The 14777-nt window shown below is 42.8% G+C and overlaps 1 protein-coding gene across 1 annotated transcript; it reads left to right on the top strand.

Annotated features, from left to right (window-relative positions):
* Window positions 1-4419: 4419 nt before the first annotated feature.
* Window positions 4420-14777, top strand: NUP42 (nucleoporin 42). The gene is made up of 7 exons (XM_054991006.1): window positions 4420-4739; window positions 7816-8038; window positions 9310-9404; window positions 10472-10548; window positions 10926-11012; window positions 12726-12810; window positions 12931-14777. The coding sequence occupies exons 1-7, from the start codon at window positions 4622-4624 to the stop codon at window positions 13491-13493; spliced, it is 1248 nt and encodes a 415-aa protein (XP_054846981.1). The 5' UTR covers window positions 4420-4621; the 3' UTR covers window positions 13494-14777.

Raw genomic sequence — 14777 nt, 5'->3', positions numbered from 1 at the left:
TGGTTGTCATCAAGTGTTAATATTCCAACAAAGAACTGTAGGATATATCCTAGGACCTACAGCTATATGCTCGAGTTCTGGATCATATGCAGTGTAGAGGGCTGCTGTGGCAAGATGTCTTGTGTCGGCTCTGGACCTAGCTGTTTTCTTACTTGCTGTTAGAGATGGGCATGAACTGGGAAAAAACTGAACCTGCCCCTGGTTCGCAAACCGGCTCGTTTGGTTCATGAAAATGGCACATCCAGGTCAGAAAATCATCACTTCCGGGTCAGCAGAAGGTCTGCAGGAAGGCCATCCCCTGTTGCCTAGGAAACTGATTGATTGCACCAGGCTGTCTGCAGTGACGAACCAAAAAACGAACCAACCTAAAGTTCATGGCAGTTCATCAGAAATGGGATCTGACGAACCGCTGGTTCGCAAACCACGAACCAGCCGGGTTTGTGCTTAATTTTGGTTCGTATTTCAGTTCCTGCCCATCTCTACTTGCTATCTGTAGAATATGTACATCACGCATGTGTCTTACTTGCTGTCTGTAGAATATGTACATTACACATGCATGTGTCGTGCCACTCTACCGATATACTTTGACATGAGGTTCTTTAGCCTCAGGTGCTCCAAAGCTTAAGGGACAAAAATATTACAATGAGCTTCATTGTTGCTTGACATGCAAAGTTAATTCTAAGTGTGTTAACTTTTTTTTTAAGGAATAGAGGTTCTAATTCATAGTTTTAATGGCTATGGTCAGACAAATATAAGTGTGACTCTGATATGCTGCATTCCTTTGGGTATTTCAGTAGAGTCCTTTTTTTGTGTGAAAGCTACTGTTCCATACTATCACATGGCTTATAAAAATATGGAACAGCATGGTTGTGTAAATTATCCAGGTGTGCCTTCAGAATCACAGAAGAGTCTGAAGGTGTGTATGTGTGAAGTTAGGTAAAGCCAAGTCTGAATGTATTATCACCTGTGCCTGCTGAGGTATCACTGATAGAGGGACACCTTTCAGATTTTTAAACTCCAAAGGAATTTATTTACTTATACACACATACTTCATTTAATGGCTGTTGGTATAGAAAACTGGAGTTCTGAAAAAGATAGTTGGGTGGTTGTGAAGAAGAAGACACACAGAGAACAAAATAAAAGGTGGTGTTGTATATGAATTTAACTTGTTTTAGAGAGGATATCATTAATGTTTCTGCTGAAACAAGAAGGAAGGAACCTCTCGATCCACGGAAAGTTGGGGATTGTGGGAGTTGCATAGGTCTACCGTGTGGGATAGAACTGCAGGGAGAAGGGGAACAAGGCAAGTGGAAAAGTTGATACTGTATTTAGAAACAAACAATAATAGGAAAAGAAATTAACAGTGCTGCCTGTTCTGAATCTATTCAGATAGCAACATTTAAAGCAATATTTCATCATAGTTCACAGCAGTGGGTGAATTTATGGGGAGGGGGGAGATGAAGGCCATTATTGAAATTCCCAGGCTCACGCCTGCTTTCTCTCAAGCTTAGCTCTTGCCGGTCCTCCTAAGTCACACTCCCAGCTCTGTTCCAGCTTAATGCTGTAGATTGTTCCTAGAGAACAAAATTACTTACGGAATGGCTGAAGAGTTGTCTTACGGTTTTGGAAGTTAGATTCAAAAGTATTGCTTTTAAAGTGGGTATGGTTAGTGTACATTTAGAAGCTGCCCCCAAAGTGAATGAATTCTGCTTAATTATGAGTGATGGATCATATCTAGAAACAAAGGATGCAAATCTATAAAGCGGTAGAGATACTGGTGCTAAGCTTATACGGGTGTTTGCACAACAACCAAGAAAATATATCCAGAGGAGTTAGCCGTGTTAGGTAAAGCCTGCATCTGACAAAGAGCTGCGGTTCTCGAAAGCTTATGCCTCAATAAAGTTGGTTAGTCTTAAAGGTGCTACTCAACTTTTTACTATTTTGCAAGAAAATATGAGAGCCATGCTGTGTTTAGAGTAGTGGTTGTGAACAGGACTAGAGAGGTAGCATAAAAGTTTCCTATATAAATACCAAACCAACACCAGCAACCTCTTGGCTTGCTTACCTGCACTGAAATTAGAGAACAAAATGTAAGCTGTCTTTATTTCCTCTTGTGAAGGGGGGGAACCCCAAAGCCCAGAGCAATAATTTCACCTTACTGTGCTGGGGTGGGCAGGTGGGATCCAGACAGGGAAACACTCTCGCCCAGGTACTGGGTTCATTCAACTGAGATGTAGGGTGGATGGAAGACAGCAGTGGCATACAGTAGATTGGACCTTTCACTCATCGAACATTTTGCATCAGCAGAATCTCTGCTCCAGTCTACATGCCCTCCACACTGAAAAACATTTGCACAGGCCTCATCTTCAGGGCTGGAGCATCTTGATTCTAGAATGGTATTTTTAGGAATTTGTTCATGCCATTTTGGCCTCAGCAAGTTGAACTGGTTTCCTGACAAGTTGAAGTGTGTGTATGGTTCTCCTGGGCCCAGCAGGGGTTCTTTTGTATCCTGGTGATGCCCCAGGGCCCAGACAGAAGGGAAATATTAAAGCAGTTAGTGAGGCATTTCTATTCAGCCAGTGTATGTAGTAGGTTCTGAGGTAACTCGGACTCCTGGGCTGTGGCGAGAGATTCTGACTGAAAAAAGGGAATATCTAACCAAACAGCCTGGTCTAAGAGAGACCTGCCTGAGTCATAACATGGAGGCATCTGGACACAGTCAACCAACAGTGATCAAACTTTTTGAAGTAGGGCCTACTTCTGTGTTTACTCTAGTTCTACTGTGCAAGTAGTGGGCAGTGGCTGGGTTTGAATTGAGCCCCTTGGACATTGATGGTGTAGGATGAAGACTACAGATCTGGCCTTTCACCCCTGCACATAATGTGCTTGTGAATTGTGACCTGCTTTGGGTTCATATCCCACAATTTGAAAACCACTGGAGTAAAGGCAGAGCTGGAAACTAGACTGCTTTCCTCAATCACAGCCATGGTGGGGAGATCCAGGCAGGTGGACCCATGAATAGAGGCAGACATTGGTGTAGGCATTCCCCTGCCAACAGTAGCTTGAAGATCTAAGGCAGCCCGTCATATAATTTAAACACAGGTTATATAATTAGAAGAGGCAGAAAGAACCATTCAGGAGAAGGCCCACCTAAATAATGCACCCATTACTAGATGCCAGACCAAGCACAACTAAGAGCCAAGCTACAAGTGACGCCTTACACAGGTTGGACACTTGTCAGCTTCCCTCAAGTTTTGATGGGAAATGTAGGCGTCCTGGTTTTACAGCTTGGCTCTCCATTACAGCTGCAAGACCAGGATGCCTACATTTCCCATCAAAACTTGAGGGAAGCTGACGAGTGTCCAACCTGTGCCAGGCGTCACTTGTAGCTTGGCTCTTAGTTCACCTGGCAGTCTATTCCATAAGGGCTGGATGCCACAAAGTATTCTTGCTGTGGCAGTCACAAATTTCACCTTTAAGGAGGGGAAAGAAAGCAAACCTTGTGAGAATTTTAAGGTCCAGCATCCAGGCAGTCCTTTGAGTATGAGGAACATAATGGGCTTTAAAAATCAGAACCAATACCTTGTATTGGATGCAGAAGAAGATAGGTATAGTTCAGGTTGCCAGCCTCCAAGTGGGGTCTGGAGTTCTGAAATTACAACTGATCTCCAGACTACAGTGAAAATGGCAACTTCAGAGGGCAAACAGGCATACCATGGATTCTAGGTGAAATCCCCACGTTCCGGAACTCCAGACTCCGCCTGAAAGATGACAATGCTAGGTAATAAGTGCAACCATCACAAGGATAACTTGCTGGACTGACCTTAGGCTAAAAATGCATGTTAGTGCCTGGACGCGGCAAAAACTTGAAAGTGTTTTAGATGAGCAGACAAAGCCTTATCACTTGTTGGAATAAGGTTTGATGCGACAGATACAGTGTTGGGTTTCAGTGGTGAAACTTCCTCTGCCTTTAAAAGACAGCACAACAGTGAGAAAAATTGGCACTGCATGTTTGCGAGGGCTTGTACTGGTTGGAATGATTTCTGCCTCGTGCTCCCTTAAAAGTACAGGACGGCGGTGCTCTCCTACAGCTACGGGCCATTTCGAAACAGTTGGTAAACCAGGAGGCAGAATTGATCATGATGGCAGTGCACACTGCAAATAAAAAAGAGCTTCCTTCCAAGTCGACCTGCTTTGCTTTAATGAGCCTGTGCGTGCACTGAACGCTGAAAGCGAGATACAGACGTCCCTTCACTTACGTTCGAGTCCAGTTGCACTGCACCTTAGAATCTTGCTGCAGATCAACACGGCTGCACGCCTGAAACTATTCACATACACAGTCATGTAAACATCCAGCTCCACCTCTTGGCTTCATTGGAGGTTCTACGACCGGCTGCCAACGGATACGGGAAGTAGCGTTGGAGAGCCAGGAAGCCCCGGTCTCCTTGCTGTTGCCTGCCCGTTTCGTTCTCTTCCGCCCGTAGCGAGCAGCCCCTGTCGGTGCGTCATCGGCATGAGCCCTGCGCTGGCTCCCCGAGGATTCTCAGGCGGGCTTCGGGGCAGTTTTTTCAAACGTTCTGCGTTCTCGGGGCGTTAGCGGAGAGTTTCTTGCAGAACGGCGATGGCCGGCAGGATTTGCCACTACTATATGAATGGCAACTGCCGCTACGGCGAGAGATGCTGGAATCGGCACCCGGGCTACGCCGAAGGAACCGGCCAGTCTTCATCTCAGAGCTCCGGTGAGTAACGCGATGGGCGGCGGGAGGGAGAAGCACCCCGCGCTGCTTACCGTTGTCGCGGGTTTGGTCCGATGTTCCGTGCGGTTGGCAGCCTCGACTCCGGGACCTGTTGCTGTAAAATATCTTCACGCGTCAGAGAAGGAAGCGGCCACTCGCTCCCTCGTGTGGCTACACCACCGGGCTGAATTAGACCGGCTTGGTCTAAAGTAGGGGGCTCCCCGCTCCCCTGGATCCAGCTCAGCCGAGAATCCCTTCCCTAAGAAACGGTTTACTGAGTTGTTAGTATCTAGATCCAGCTCAGCAGAGTCCCGTTTCTGAGGAATGTTTTAATGTATGGATTCAGCTGAGCTGAACGCCCACTGCCTAAAAAAGCGTTCTTTTTACTGCATTTTAATGTCCGTTGTGTTGTGTCGGTTTACTCTATGAACTGCTTTGGGAGCCAATTTTGGCTAAAAGGTGATATAAATACACACATGAATAAGATCAGGATTAGGTAGCTGTAGCCACCCTGAACATTATTTTATTTAGATATTTACCCTACTTTTTCTCCTAGTATGGACCCAACATGGCCTTATAGCATAGTCTCTTCTTCCTTTTATCCTCACAACAATAATCCTGTCAGTTAGTTTAGGCTGAGAGAGAATGACTGATCCAGGGTCACCCCTGGAGCTTCTGTGGCCAAGTCGGGATTTGAATCTGTTCTCCCAGATCCTAGTCTGGCATTCTGACTGTTATACAATGTTGTCTAACAGTGAGATCTTTTAGATTATTTCAGAAAGAGCCTAATTTCAAAATTCTCTGATAGTTTGCTTATCACTCCTCTCTTCTATGTGTAATAAAAATGTCTTTGAAATGAATAGTATGGTCTGTTTATACGTAATAGATCATAGTAAATGGTACATAAATGCTGTGACAGGCAACAGGACAGTAAGGCTAAGGCACCCAGCAGCTGAGAGGATTCTTCCATGACTCGGGCCCTTCAACTTTTTCTTCATTGTGATGTGTCTCCTGGAACTCAGCAGTTAGTTGTCACTGGCTTAGTGGCTTTGGCACCAGTGAGATCATAATTCTGGCTCCCTGTCTTCTTATCATATGGTTCTGACAGGTCACTTCATAGTTCAGTTGGTCCCATTCAGGGTGGGGTGTTTGATCTGGAAGAGTGAAGATCACTGCCATGGATATCATTTCCTGTTTCAAAATATAGAGGGTGGAGATAGGTCAATAATAAAATTCACTCTTCTTCCTTCAGAGTGTTATATTAAATTGTTCTTGATTCCTTTCATCCCTTTACTTTCTAATATTGCTTAAGAAACAGAAGGTGTAGCACCGTTTTCAGTGCAATCCTAAACAGAGTTACTCCAGTCTAAGCCCATTGACTTCAGTGAGCTTAGATGGGAGAAACTCTGTTTAGGATTGCACTGTTTGGCAGTAAGACCCATTAGTTCCATTGAGACTTTCTTCCAGCTGCAACCCTCCTACCTTTCCACAAATTATGCAAAACTGAATTGTTCATTTCTTTTACACAGGTAGAAGGGCTGTACTATAACAGAGTAGACTGAAGCTAAATTCCACGAAGACAGAGGTCCTGTACTTGAGCCATGGGCAATTGGATTCGGGACTCCAGCTCCCAGCCCTTGATGGGGTGCCAGTAGTGCCTGTTCCGAGGGCTAGGAGCCTGGGGATGATCCTGGATGCCTTCCTGACAATGGAGGTCCAGGTTGCAGCAGTTGTCAGGTCTTCCTTTTCCAGTCTTCAACAGACCAGGCAGCTTGTCCCTTATCTTTCGGCACACGACTTAACTACAGTGATCCAAGCAACAATCTAGACTAGACTACTGTAACTCGCTCTACACAGGGCTTCCCTTGTTCTGGTCCAGAAGTTACGGCTGGTTAAAAATGCAGCTGCACGTGTTATTACTGTGGTGTCTGTTGGAATGTACATAACATCTATACTATGGCAGCTGCATTGGCTGTCAGTGGAGTATCGGATCAGATTCAAAATTTTGGTACTAACCTCTAAGGCCCTAAGTGGACTGGGACCTGCATATCTGCGGGACTGCCTCTCCTTAGATACTCCCCAGAGGACACTTCAATCATCAGACAAACAGCTATTGATGGTCCCTGACCGCAGGGAGTCCCTTCTGGCCTCGACCAGAGCCGGGGCCCTTTTGGTCATGGGTCTGGCCTGGTGGAACTCTCTGTCTCTTGATAGCAGGGCCTGGCAGGATTTGTTGTCCTTCTGCTGGGCCTGTAAGACAGAGATGTTCCGCCAGGCGTATGGTTGAGGCTGGGCCTGGCCTCCGCCAGCCATGCGCCCCCACTAGATGTTTTTACCACTATTCCATTTTAGAATTTTGTTTTAATTGAGTGAAGATAAATTAAGTTATACTGTAGTTGCCGCCCTCTTGATATCTTTTTAAACTATTTATATGTGAACTGTAATTTTAATATGCCTTTATAATTGTGAACTTTTGTTATGTTGTTGATTATGTGTTTTAGCTGATGTAATCTGCCCTGAGTCCGTTCGCGGGGAGGGGGGAATAGAAATATAATGAAATAAATAAATAAAAATGGTTCTGAAAGACGCTTTGGTAAAGAGTTAGGAACTGTGGGCTGTGCTGTTGTGAATCGTTCACACTGTGTGTTGCTTTGAGCAGGGTCCCTACTATGTAATTGTAATCATTTAACACATCATGTTATGCTTTCCTTCAGCTTTGTTTCAGGTTTTTACTTGTTTCCTGTTTTCTGTAATCCGTACCCTATTGCCTTGTTCACTGGATGTCCCATCCTATTGATTGTACTGACTTTTTATAATCCGCCTTGAGAGCCAGTAAGAAAAGCAGACTATAAATAACATAAATAAATAAGTAATCCTTATGAACCCTCAGCCTTAGGACCTTTCCATGTTAGGTAATGATGTATATTCAATGTATCTTCTTATTTTTTATTATATCCTATCAGTCATCCTTTTGCAAATATTGAGCTGATTTTATATATTTTCTGGGTTTTTTTCTTCAAAGGTTAAACTGTTTTATTGCACAGAAGATAAATCTTCTCTCTTTGTCTTCCAATTTAAGGTTCCAGTAGAAGAGGTGGATGGGGTAGCCATAATCAGAGAGATCCTATTGTCCAGGCATCCAGTTTTTCTAAACCGTTGAACTGGCGCAGCAACAGAGATCATGGGAAAGCATTCCATGGCTCCCAGGCTGACTTGGGCTTTTCTCAAAATAGGTTTACTGCCTTAAACTCTAGTGAAGATGTGAGTAGTGATGGCATTAAAAATGACGACGAGAAGCTTCTGTAAGTTGCATTTTAACTTTTGAGTTTTTAATGGCTTTAAATAAGTTAAATTAAATGTAAAAAATGCATTCTTAATGCCTATAGTTGCAAGTCCTACATGCAGTTAGTCTTCTTAAAATATATTTAGATAAATGGAAAATATGTAGCATAAGAGTATGGTGCAATATAATATCATATATTTAATTCCCAAGTTGGCCTTGCCATGCAAATCAAAAAGTTATCTCAGTGGTGCCATCCAGGGCTAGGGTAGAAGTTTCAGAAACCTGCGGGGACACTGTAGATTTGGAGAATAATCTTAATTTAAAAAGGGGAGGGGGGTAATAAAACAAAACAAAAACATTTAAAAGTGCCAAGGTTTCCAAAGACTACCTCTTGGCAACTACAAGCAGCTTTGCCAAAGTTGTCTGTGGTTGTCTAGGGAATCTAAAATAATGTTATGGTCTAACAAGATCTCAGTAGTCTTGTTTTAACACTCTTGGAGGTGAGAGGGTAACATTTTCATTTTGAAAATCGTTGAAGTGATTTTCAAAGAGCAAAGAATGAATGGGAGCTGGGATGAGTGAAGGATGAGTGAAGGCAGGAAGCAGAATCAGAGGGAGGGGAAGTGGGTCAAAAAGGGGTGGCAAGACTGACCCATGTATCCCCCACATATTCTTCCTTCTGCATGTAGAAACTTTATAATGTTAAGCGGGTTTTTGATCCTTGGGACTTTCTTCCAGATGTCATCATGTAGGATAGGTGTGCTGTTGGCTGCAGCTTTCCAGTGCCGCAACCAACAAGATTTGTTTATCTAGAAATTAATATGGCTAATTATGTAGAATGACTCCAGAGTGTGAATTTAAAAATCTGCATAATGGGGCCATATATAGTGGGAGATTTTCTACAATCTTGGAGGAAGCTCCTTTTGCATAAACCACATCCATCAAATTCAGTGGGGACTGGATCTCCATCTGTGTGCCTTTCAAGATCAGTGTAACTATAGGAATACAGAAGTGCTGTAAAACTTAGAGAAATGTTATTCTTCAATGAAACCTTTACACTTATCAAATACTTTGTGTGCCTGCTTGATCTTGTACTCTGTGCTCCTCAGTTGGTTGTTCTTTTATGCTATTGTTTCTATAATTACTTGCAATGCCAACTCTATAATTTATTCTTCATATTCCTCTCAGTAGGCATTTGACCTGTCAATGTGTTTTTTTTAATTCTAGCTTTAAATTGGTTTTAATTTCCAGATTAGTTTAGTTTATGACTTATTGTTATCAATTATCTAGTGACATTATAATGAAAGACATGGAGTTTTGGGAATCTTCAGGCCAGTGGATGTTTTCCTCCTATTCTCCATCAAAAGACAACCCTAATATTTCAGGTAGAGCATTCTCAAGTGTTGATTCTATATTTTTATTTAGATTTAAATATTAAGTTTAATTTTGAACATTAAATATTAAATTTCATTTAATTTTTATCAACTTTATGGTCCTTAAATGATCAAATATTTACTATACAAATACACCAGAGGATGTCTGTTTTTTAGTGAGTGTGTGGACTGTGCTTCTCAAATTCTTGTTCAATGTAGCTGTAGATATATAACTGCATCTACATGAAATTATACTGGGGTCTGGCTTCTTTTTTTCAGGTGGGCAGCAGTTATGTTCTTCATATATCCTTACAAACTTTTCTTGCTGACTTGGCCTACTTGTGGCAGTTTGGCCAGGCCTCATCTTTTGTCATTGCAGACACTGAAACACAAGAGTCCTGAGCCCATTTTTCTTTTGTAATGCTAATGTTCAGGTGGGGGGGGCGCTTACAGGAAGAAAATGAGGTTTGGAACCTTTCTCTCACCTGCTGATTTTCCTCAGGAACCAAAAAGAAGGGGCAGTCTTCAAGAATTATTTACAAGAGAGAATCAGTGGATGCAGGAGGGACTGAATACTGTCCAATAGGTTCCCTCCCATTCTTATATCTTGATGAACATGAAGGAGAAATTGTGTATTTGGTGAAATAACCAAATAGTTTCGCCATTAATGAAGCAGTAATTAATCTGCAAGCTCACAAACGTGAAGCTTTGAACTGTTAACGGCACACTTCCCAAAACAAGTTATGCAAACTTTAAGTAACAAAGAGAAAGGCGAGAAAGTTAATTCTGTTATAGTTTCATAGGCCAATGACTTTGCCTGTCTGTAATATCTGCCTTGTAAGGTGTTACAGATTGATTGATTGATTGATTGATTGATTGATTGATTGATTGATTGATTGATTGATTGATTGGACTTATAATCCTCTCTCCCCATGAATGGGCTCAGAGCAGATAACATCAGTATTAAAATATACATTAAATCCATAAAAACAGTTGAATATGTTTATTGTTCTTTCACAGCTAGGGGTAGAAGTTGTGTTCTTCCTCTCTTAGGCTACTGACTGTTTATTTTCTTGCAGGTTTCCCGGCCTTTTCCCCTGAAGAACTACGTCTTGAATACTATAACTGCAGTGCAAATAATAATATTCAGAATTATGTAAATCTTTACACATTATCGAATGGGGAAGGTTTTTCGTAATAATAATAATAATAATAATAATAATAATAATAATAATATCCTGTGAGGTGGGTGGGGCTGAGAGCTCTGGGAAGCTGTGATTGACCCAAGGTCACCCAGCTAGCTTCAAGTGGGGGAGTGGGGAATCAAACCCGGTTCTGTAGATTAGAGTCCACTGCTCTTATCCGCTATACCAAACTGGCTCTCAGACTTTTGAGTTGTGAAGAAGTAGTGAAGCTCCTGTATTAAGAAAGCATGCACACATTTGAATTAGAATTGTTTAGAAACTCTGTTCCTTTAGTGCTTGATTGGTGGTAGTGACCTATCTAGATAGTTTTAAAAACCCTTTTTTCCAGGTTAACTCAGTCCAGCAGTTAATTGCTCAATGGAGAAGTAGATTACTTGAGCTGAAGAATATAAATGCATCCACTAAAGCTTCATTGGTGAGTTAAAGAAAGTTCTTTGCTTGAATTATACATATACTAGCAACAGAGCCCATTGTGAAAATAAATACAATAGGCTCTAGCAGCAGGGCCTTGGGAGAGCCATGCCGGTGCGGCTCTCCCAAGGCCACGCAGCCGCCACGGAGGTGGTAGGAAGCCTCCCCGCTGGCTCCATGGCCCCTCAGAGGCCTGCCACCGGCAGCACGGAGGCCTGGCATGGACCTCCCAAAGCCCCACAAAGTTTGTGTGGAGCCCCACCCCTGACAGAGCCTTCTCACTGCCTCTGCGGCAGCTGTGGGGCCACACTGCACCTCCCCACCAGCTCCGCGGCCTCTCAGAGCCTGCCACACCAACATCTCAGCTTTTATTCTGGTGCAGTCACACCCATGGGCCCCCTCAGTGCACCTGCGCCAGGATGAAAGGTGAGTTGTCGCCAATATGGCTCTCCTTTTATGTAGTAGATGTGCACATTAGTTGGAAAGATCTGATTAGTTGGAAAGACCTCTTTGTGAGGCCTTGCTCAGAATGAAATTATGCCCACTCTACCTCATTGTGAGAAACAATAGCAGGAATGTTAGTATTCTGGCCATGGGTGTGCTGTGCCCTCTAATCAGCTTGGCCAGGGATTGGTTTTGTCAGCTCCCCCCACCCCCCACCGCCGCCGCCTCCTCACTGGCTGAAGCCAGGTGACCATTGCTGAGTTTGTGGCCCCTTATTATCTACTTCGTAAACTAGTAGAACAGACTTTTATAAATCATGCATTTTATCTGCTATAGTTACCCTTGCTTCACAAGTAGCTAACAGAACCAAGAGATCCTACGGTGTTTCATCTTTGTTCCCCTGAATATAGCTCCTGTCTGATCTTCTGTAATTCCCCTTCTCAGTGGTTTGGCTTTGCAGTCAGCAGCTTACCTAGTCATATTCTCTGTTGATATTCAACTCATCCATCCTCAGGTGGCAATACGAGATCCACTGTGAGCTAGGTCTCCTGCATGATCTGACCCACATGACAGAATGCAGGGAGGTCAGCATTAGGAGCTCTTTGGGGGCAGGGGCCCATGCTGCAGTTACATGTGGTGCATTAGAGAGCCAGCTGGTCAAGGGAAGGCTGGAGAAGAGACGCAAGAGAGAGCTTTGTCAGGACAAGTTGTGCCTGAACCTGCCTGTGTTTACAAGGAATCCTCTACTACTGAGTGTACTCAACTCACCATCCTGCTGCTCCTCTCATTGTGAGTGCAAAAGAAAGCAGGTGGCATGCAAGTGCTTCCACAAAACAGCAAAAAAATCAGGTCAATAGGGAACTGAGACCCAGCTGGTGGGGTCCCAACAGATGGGTTTGATGATCACTGGTCTGATATTTTTACGTCCTCTGAATAGAGACCCTGTCAGTTACCTGTGTTCAGTCCAGTGCGTAGCATCTTGTGATGGCTAAATACATATTGTGATGCTAGTTTCAGTTAAAAAGGAATCCAGTAGCACCAAAAATTTAGCAGCATTTATTTTAGCATAAGCTGTTATGAGTCAGAACTTACTTAGTCAGTTGCTCAGATAGGTTTTGTTATTGTAAGGTAACACTGAAGTCCTGTCTAATTTTAATACAACAGACAAGCACAGTTACCCTTGGTAATTTCAGTAGGATTCTTCTGTTAGACGTTTGTTTATATCTGGTTGTATTGCACATTAAATCATGTCTTATCTGTTATTTGTTTTAAGATATCTGAACTTAAAAATGTGACTAACCAAGCACCACCTGCAGTTGGGTTTGAGGGACAGCAATTGTCGGTTTTTGGGACATCAAGTAAGTATCTGATGCTGAACTCAAGTAGTGAATATTGACTCTGTTTCTGCTGATCTTTCTTCAGCCTTAATGTGATAAACGTACCTTTTATAAATGCTGTTCTGTGTGATACTCTTGCAGCCTTTCCTGTGAATAAACAAAGCAGCGCTAAAACCTTTTCTTTCAAATCACCTTCGGAGCTTGCTAATGTCTCATCTGGAAGCCTGCCTGCATTTGGGAGCCTTACTGGCGTTCCGAATCATCCCACGTTGGCTGCAACATCTTCATCCACTACTACTCCTACCACCCATTCAGTTGGCTTTGGAAACCAAACTGCTTCATCTGCAGCTTCCTTTTCATTTAAAAGCACTGCAACTCCTGTTGGCTTTGGAACTTCTGGATTTTCAGGGTTTAGACCGTCACTTCCTGCAAGTTCTTCAGATAATACATCTGCTCCAGTGTTTGGTGTTAGTAATATACCCCCACCTTTGGATTCAAGGAACACCCTGTTTGGACAGCAGACAAATGTCTTTGGTAGTAGTGGTGCTGCATCATCAGTAACCCAAACTAACATCGTTTCAGAAAAGTTATTTACCCCAAAGGCTGAACTGTCTGCAGATGAGCTGAAGCAATTTGAAGCAACGAAATTTACACTAGGAAAGATTCCTTTAAAACCACCACCAATGGAACTTCTAAATGTGTAAAATATTTTGAGGCTGTCTTCATTACTTTTGTTCCCAGTGCATACGCTCCAGTTTTATTTCTTCAGAATTTAAAGAGTTTTTTTCTGTCATGCCACCATTGCTTCAGAAAAGTGATCTGTTGAACTTGCAGGCTGCAAAATGGACATGGTTATCTTGAGAACAGTGCACTGTAAAATAAAGCTTTGGCAATCAGTTGAAAATGCTGCAAACCCAAGTTCCGTTCTTTGGTAGCATTGGCTTAATCGAAAACATATCCTAACTCATCCAAAATCATGTCAGCTGTTCCCTCTTTACATTGTGCCAGTTCCAGTGTGATCCATGAACCTTTCCGTCCATCCTGTACTGTTGCTGTAGTTTTGGCCTTGAGCTCCAGCATAACATCACAGTTCTCAGCCTTAGTATTTCCATTTGCAATAGGTTAGGCTGGTTTTAATGAGCAAATATAACTTTGGTTACACACTGTTTGCTACAGTCAAGGCTTAATTTTAGGTGAATGCACATCTATCATTCTCTTAATAGGCAACATTTAACCTCTGTGTTATGCAACACATTATGAGATGATGAGACGCTGCTGATAACGGGAAATAAATATCCCCATCCCATCCCCTTGTGTGCTTTCCCAAGACCCTGGTCTAACTGTTGCCTGGATACAGGATCCTGAACTAGATGGGCGTGCTCTGACCCGACTGGTAATTCTCATGGCGAACTCAGAATGCCACTCATGAGTAAGACATTTTGCAACTATAGAGATCATGAAATGATTACCAACTATGTTATGTACATACAAATATAAGCAAATTATGTGTACATGGAGATGGTTGGTAATGTTCATGTATAGGAAAAATCACTGTGTAAATCTGCCCTCCAGGTTGAGAAAAAGCGTGCCTTTTTTGCCTTAGTGTTGTAATGGAATTTTATGCTGAGGATTAAAAGTTCCTTAAGAGGCTGTATCTTCAGTTTTAATTTGAAAGACAGTGTGGTCTTTTTTCCTATAAAACTGGGACACTGGGGGGGGGAAGGCAACCTTTTACAACACTTTCAGCTTCTGGAAAAGAAGAAGGACTGAAACAAAGCTGTGTGTTCTCAGCCTCTAATCTGATTTCATGTGATTGCTTTTCACTTCGCTTCTTTGAAACAACAGGATGTGTGAGTCATTGACGTTCCTACTGTGTAGGTCAAAGTCTCAAGTGGTCTGAAGTTTTAGCAGAGACATCACTGTCAACTGAATATTTAAGGGCTGACTATACTTTCAGGGAGATAGATCAAGATGGGTAGTCATCTTTG

This window comes from Eublepharis macularius, chromosome 11, assembly GCF_028583425.1.
Source record: "Eublepharis macularius isolate TG4126 chromosome 11, MPM_Emac_v1.0, whole genome shotgun sequence".
NCBI lineage: Eukaryota > Metazoa > Chordata > Lepidosauria > Squamata > Eublepharidae > Eublepharis > Eublepharis macularius.
This window is presented reverse-complemented; position numbering and strand designations above follow the sequence as displayed.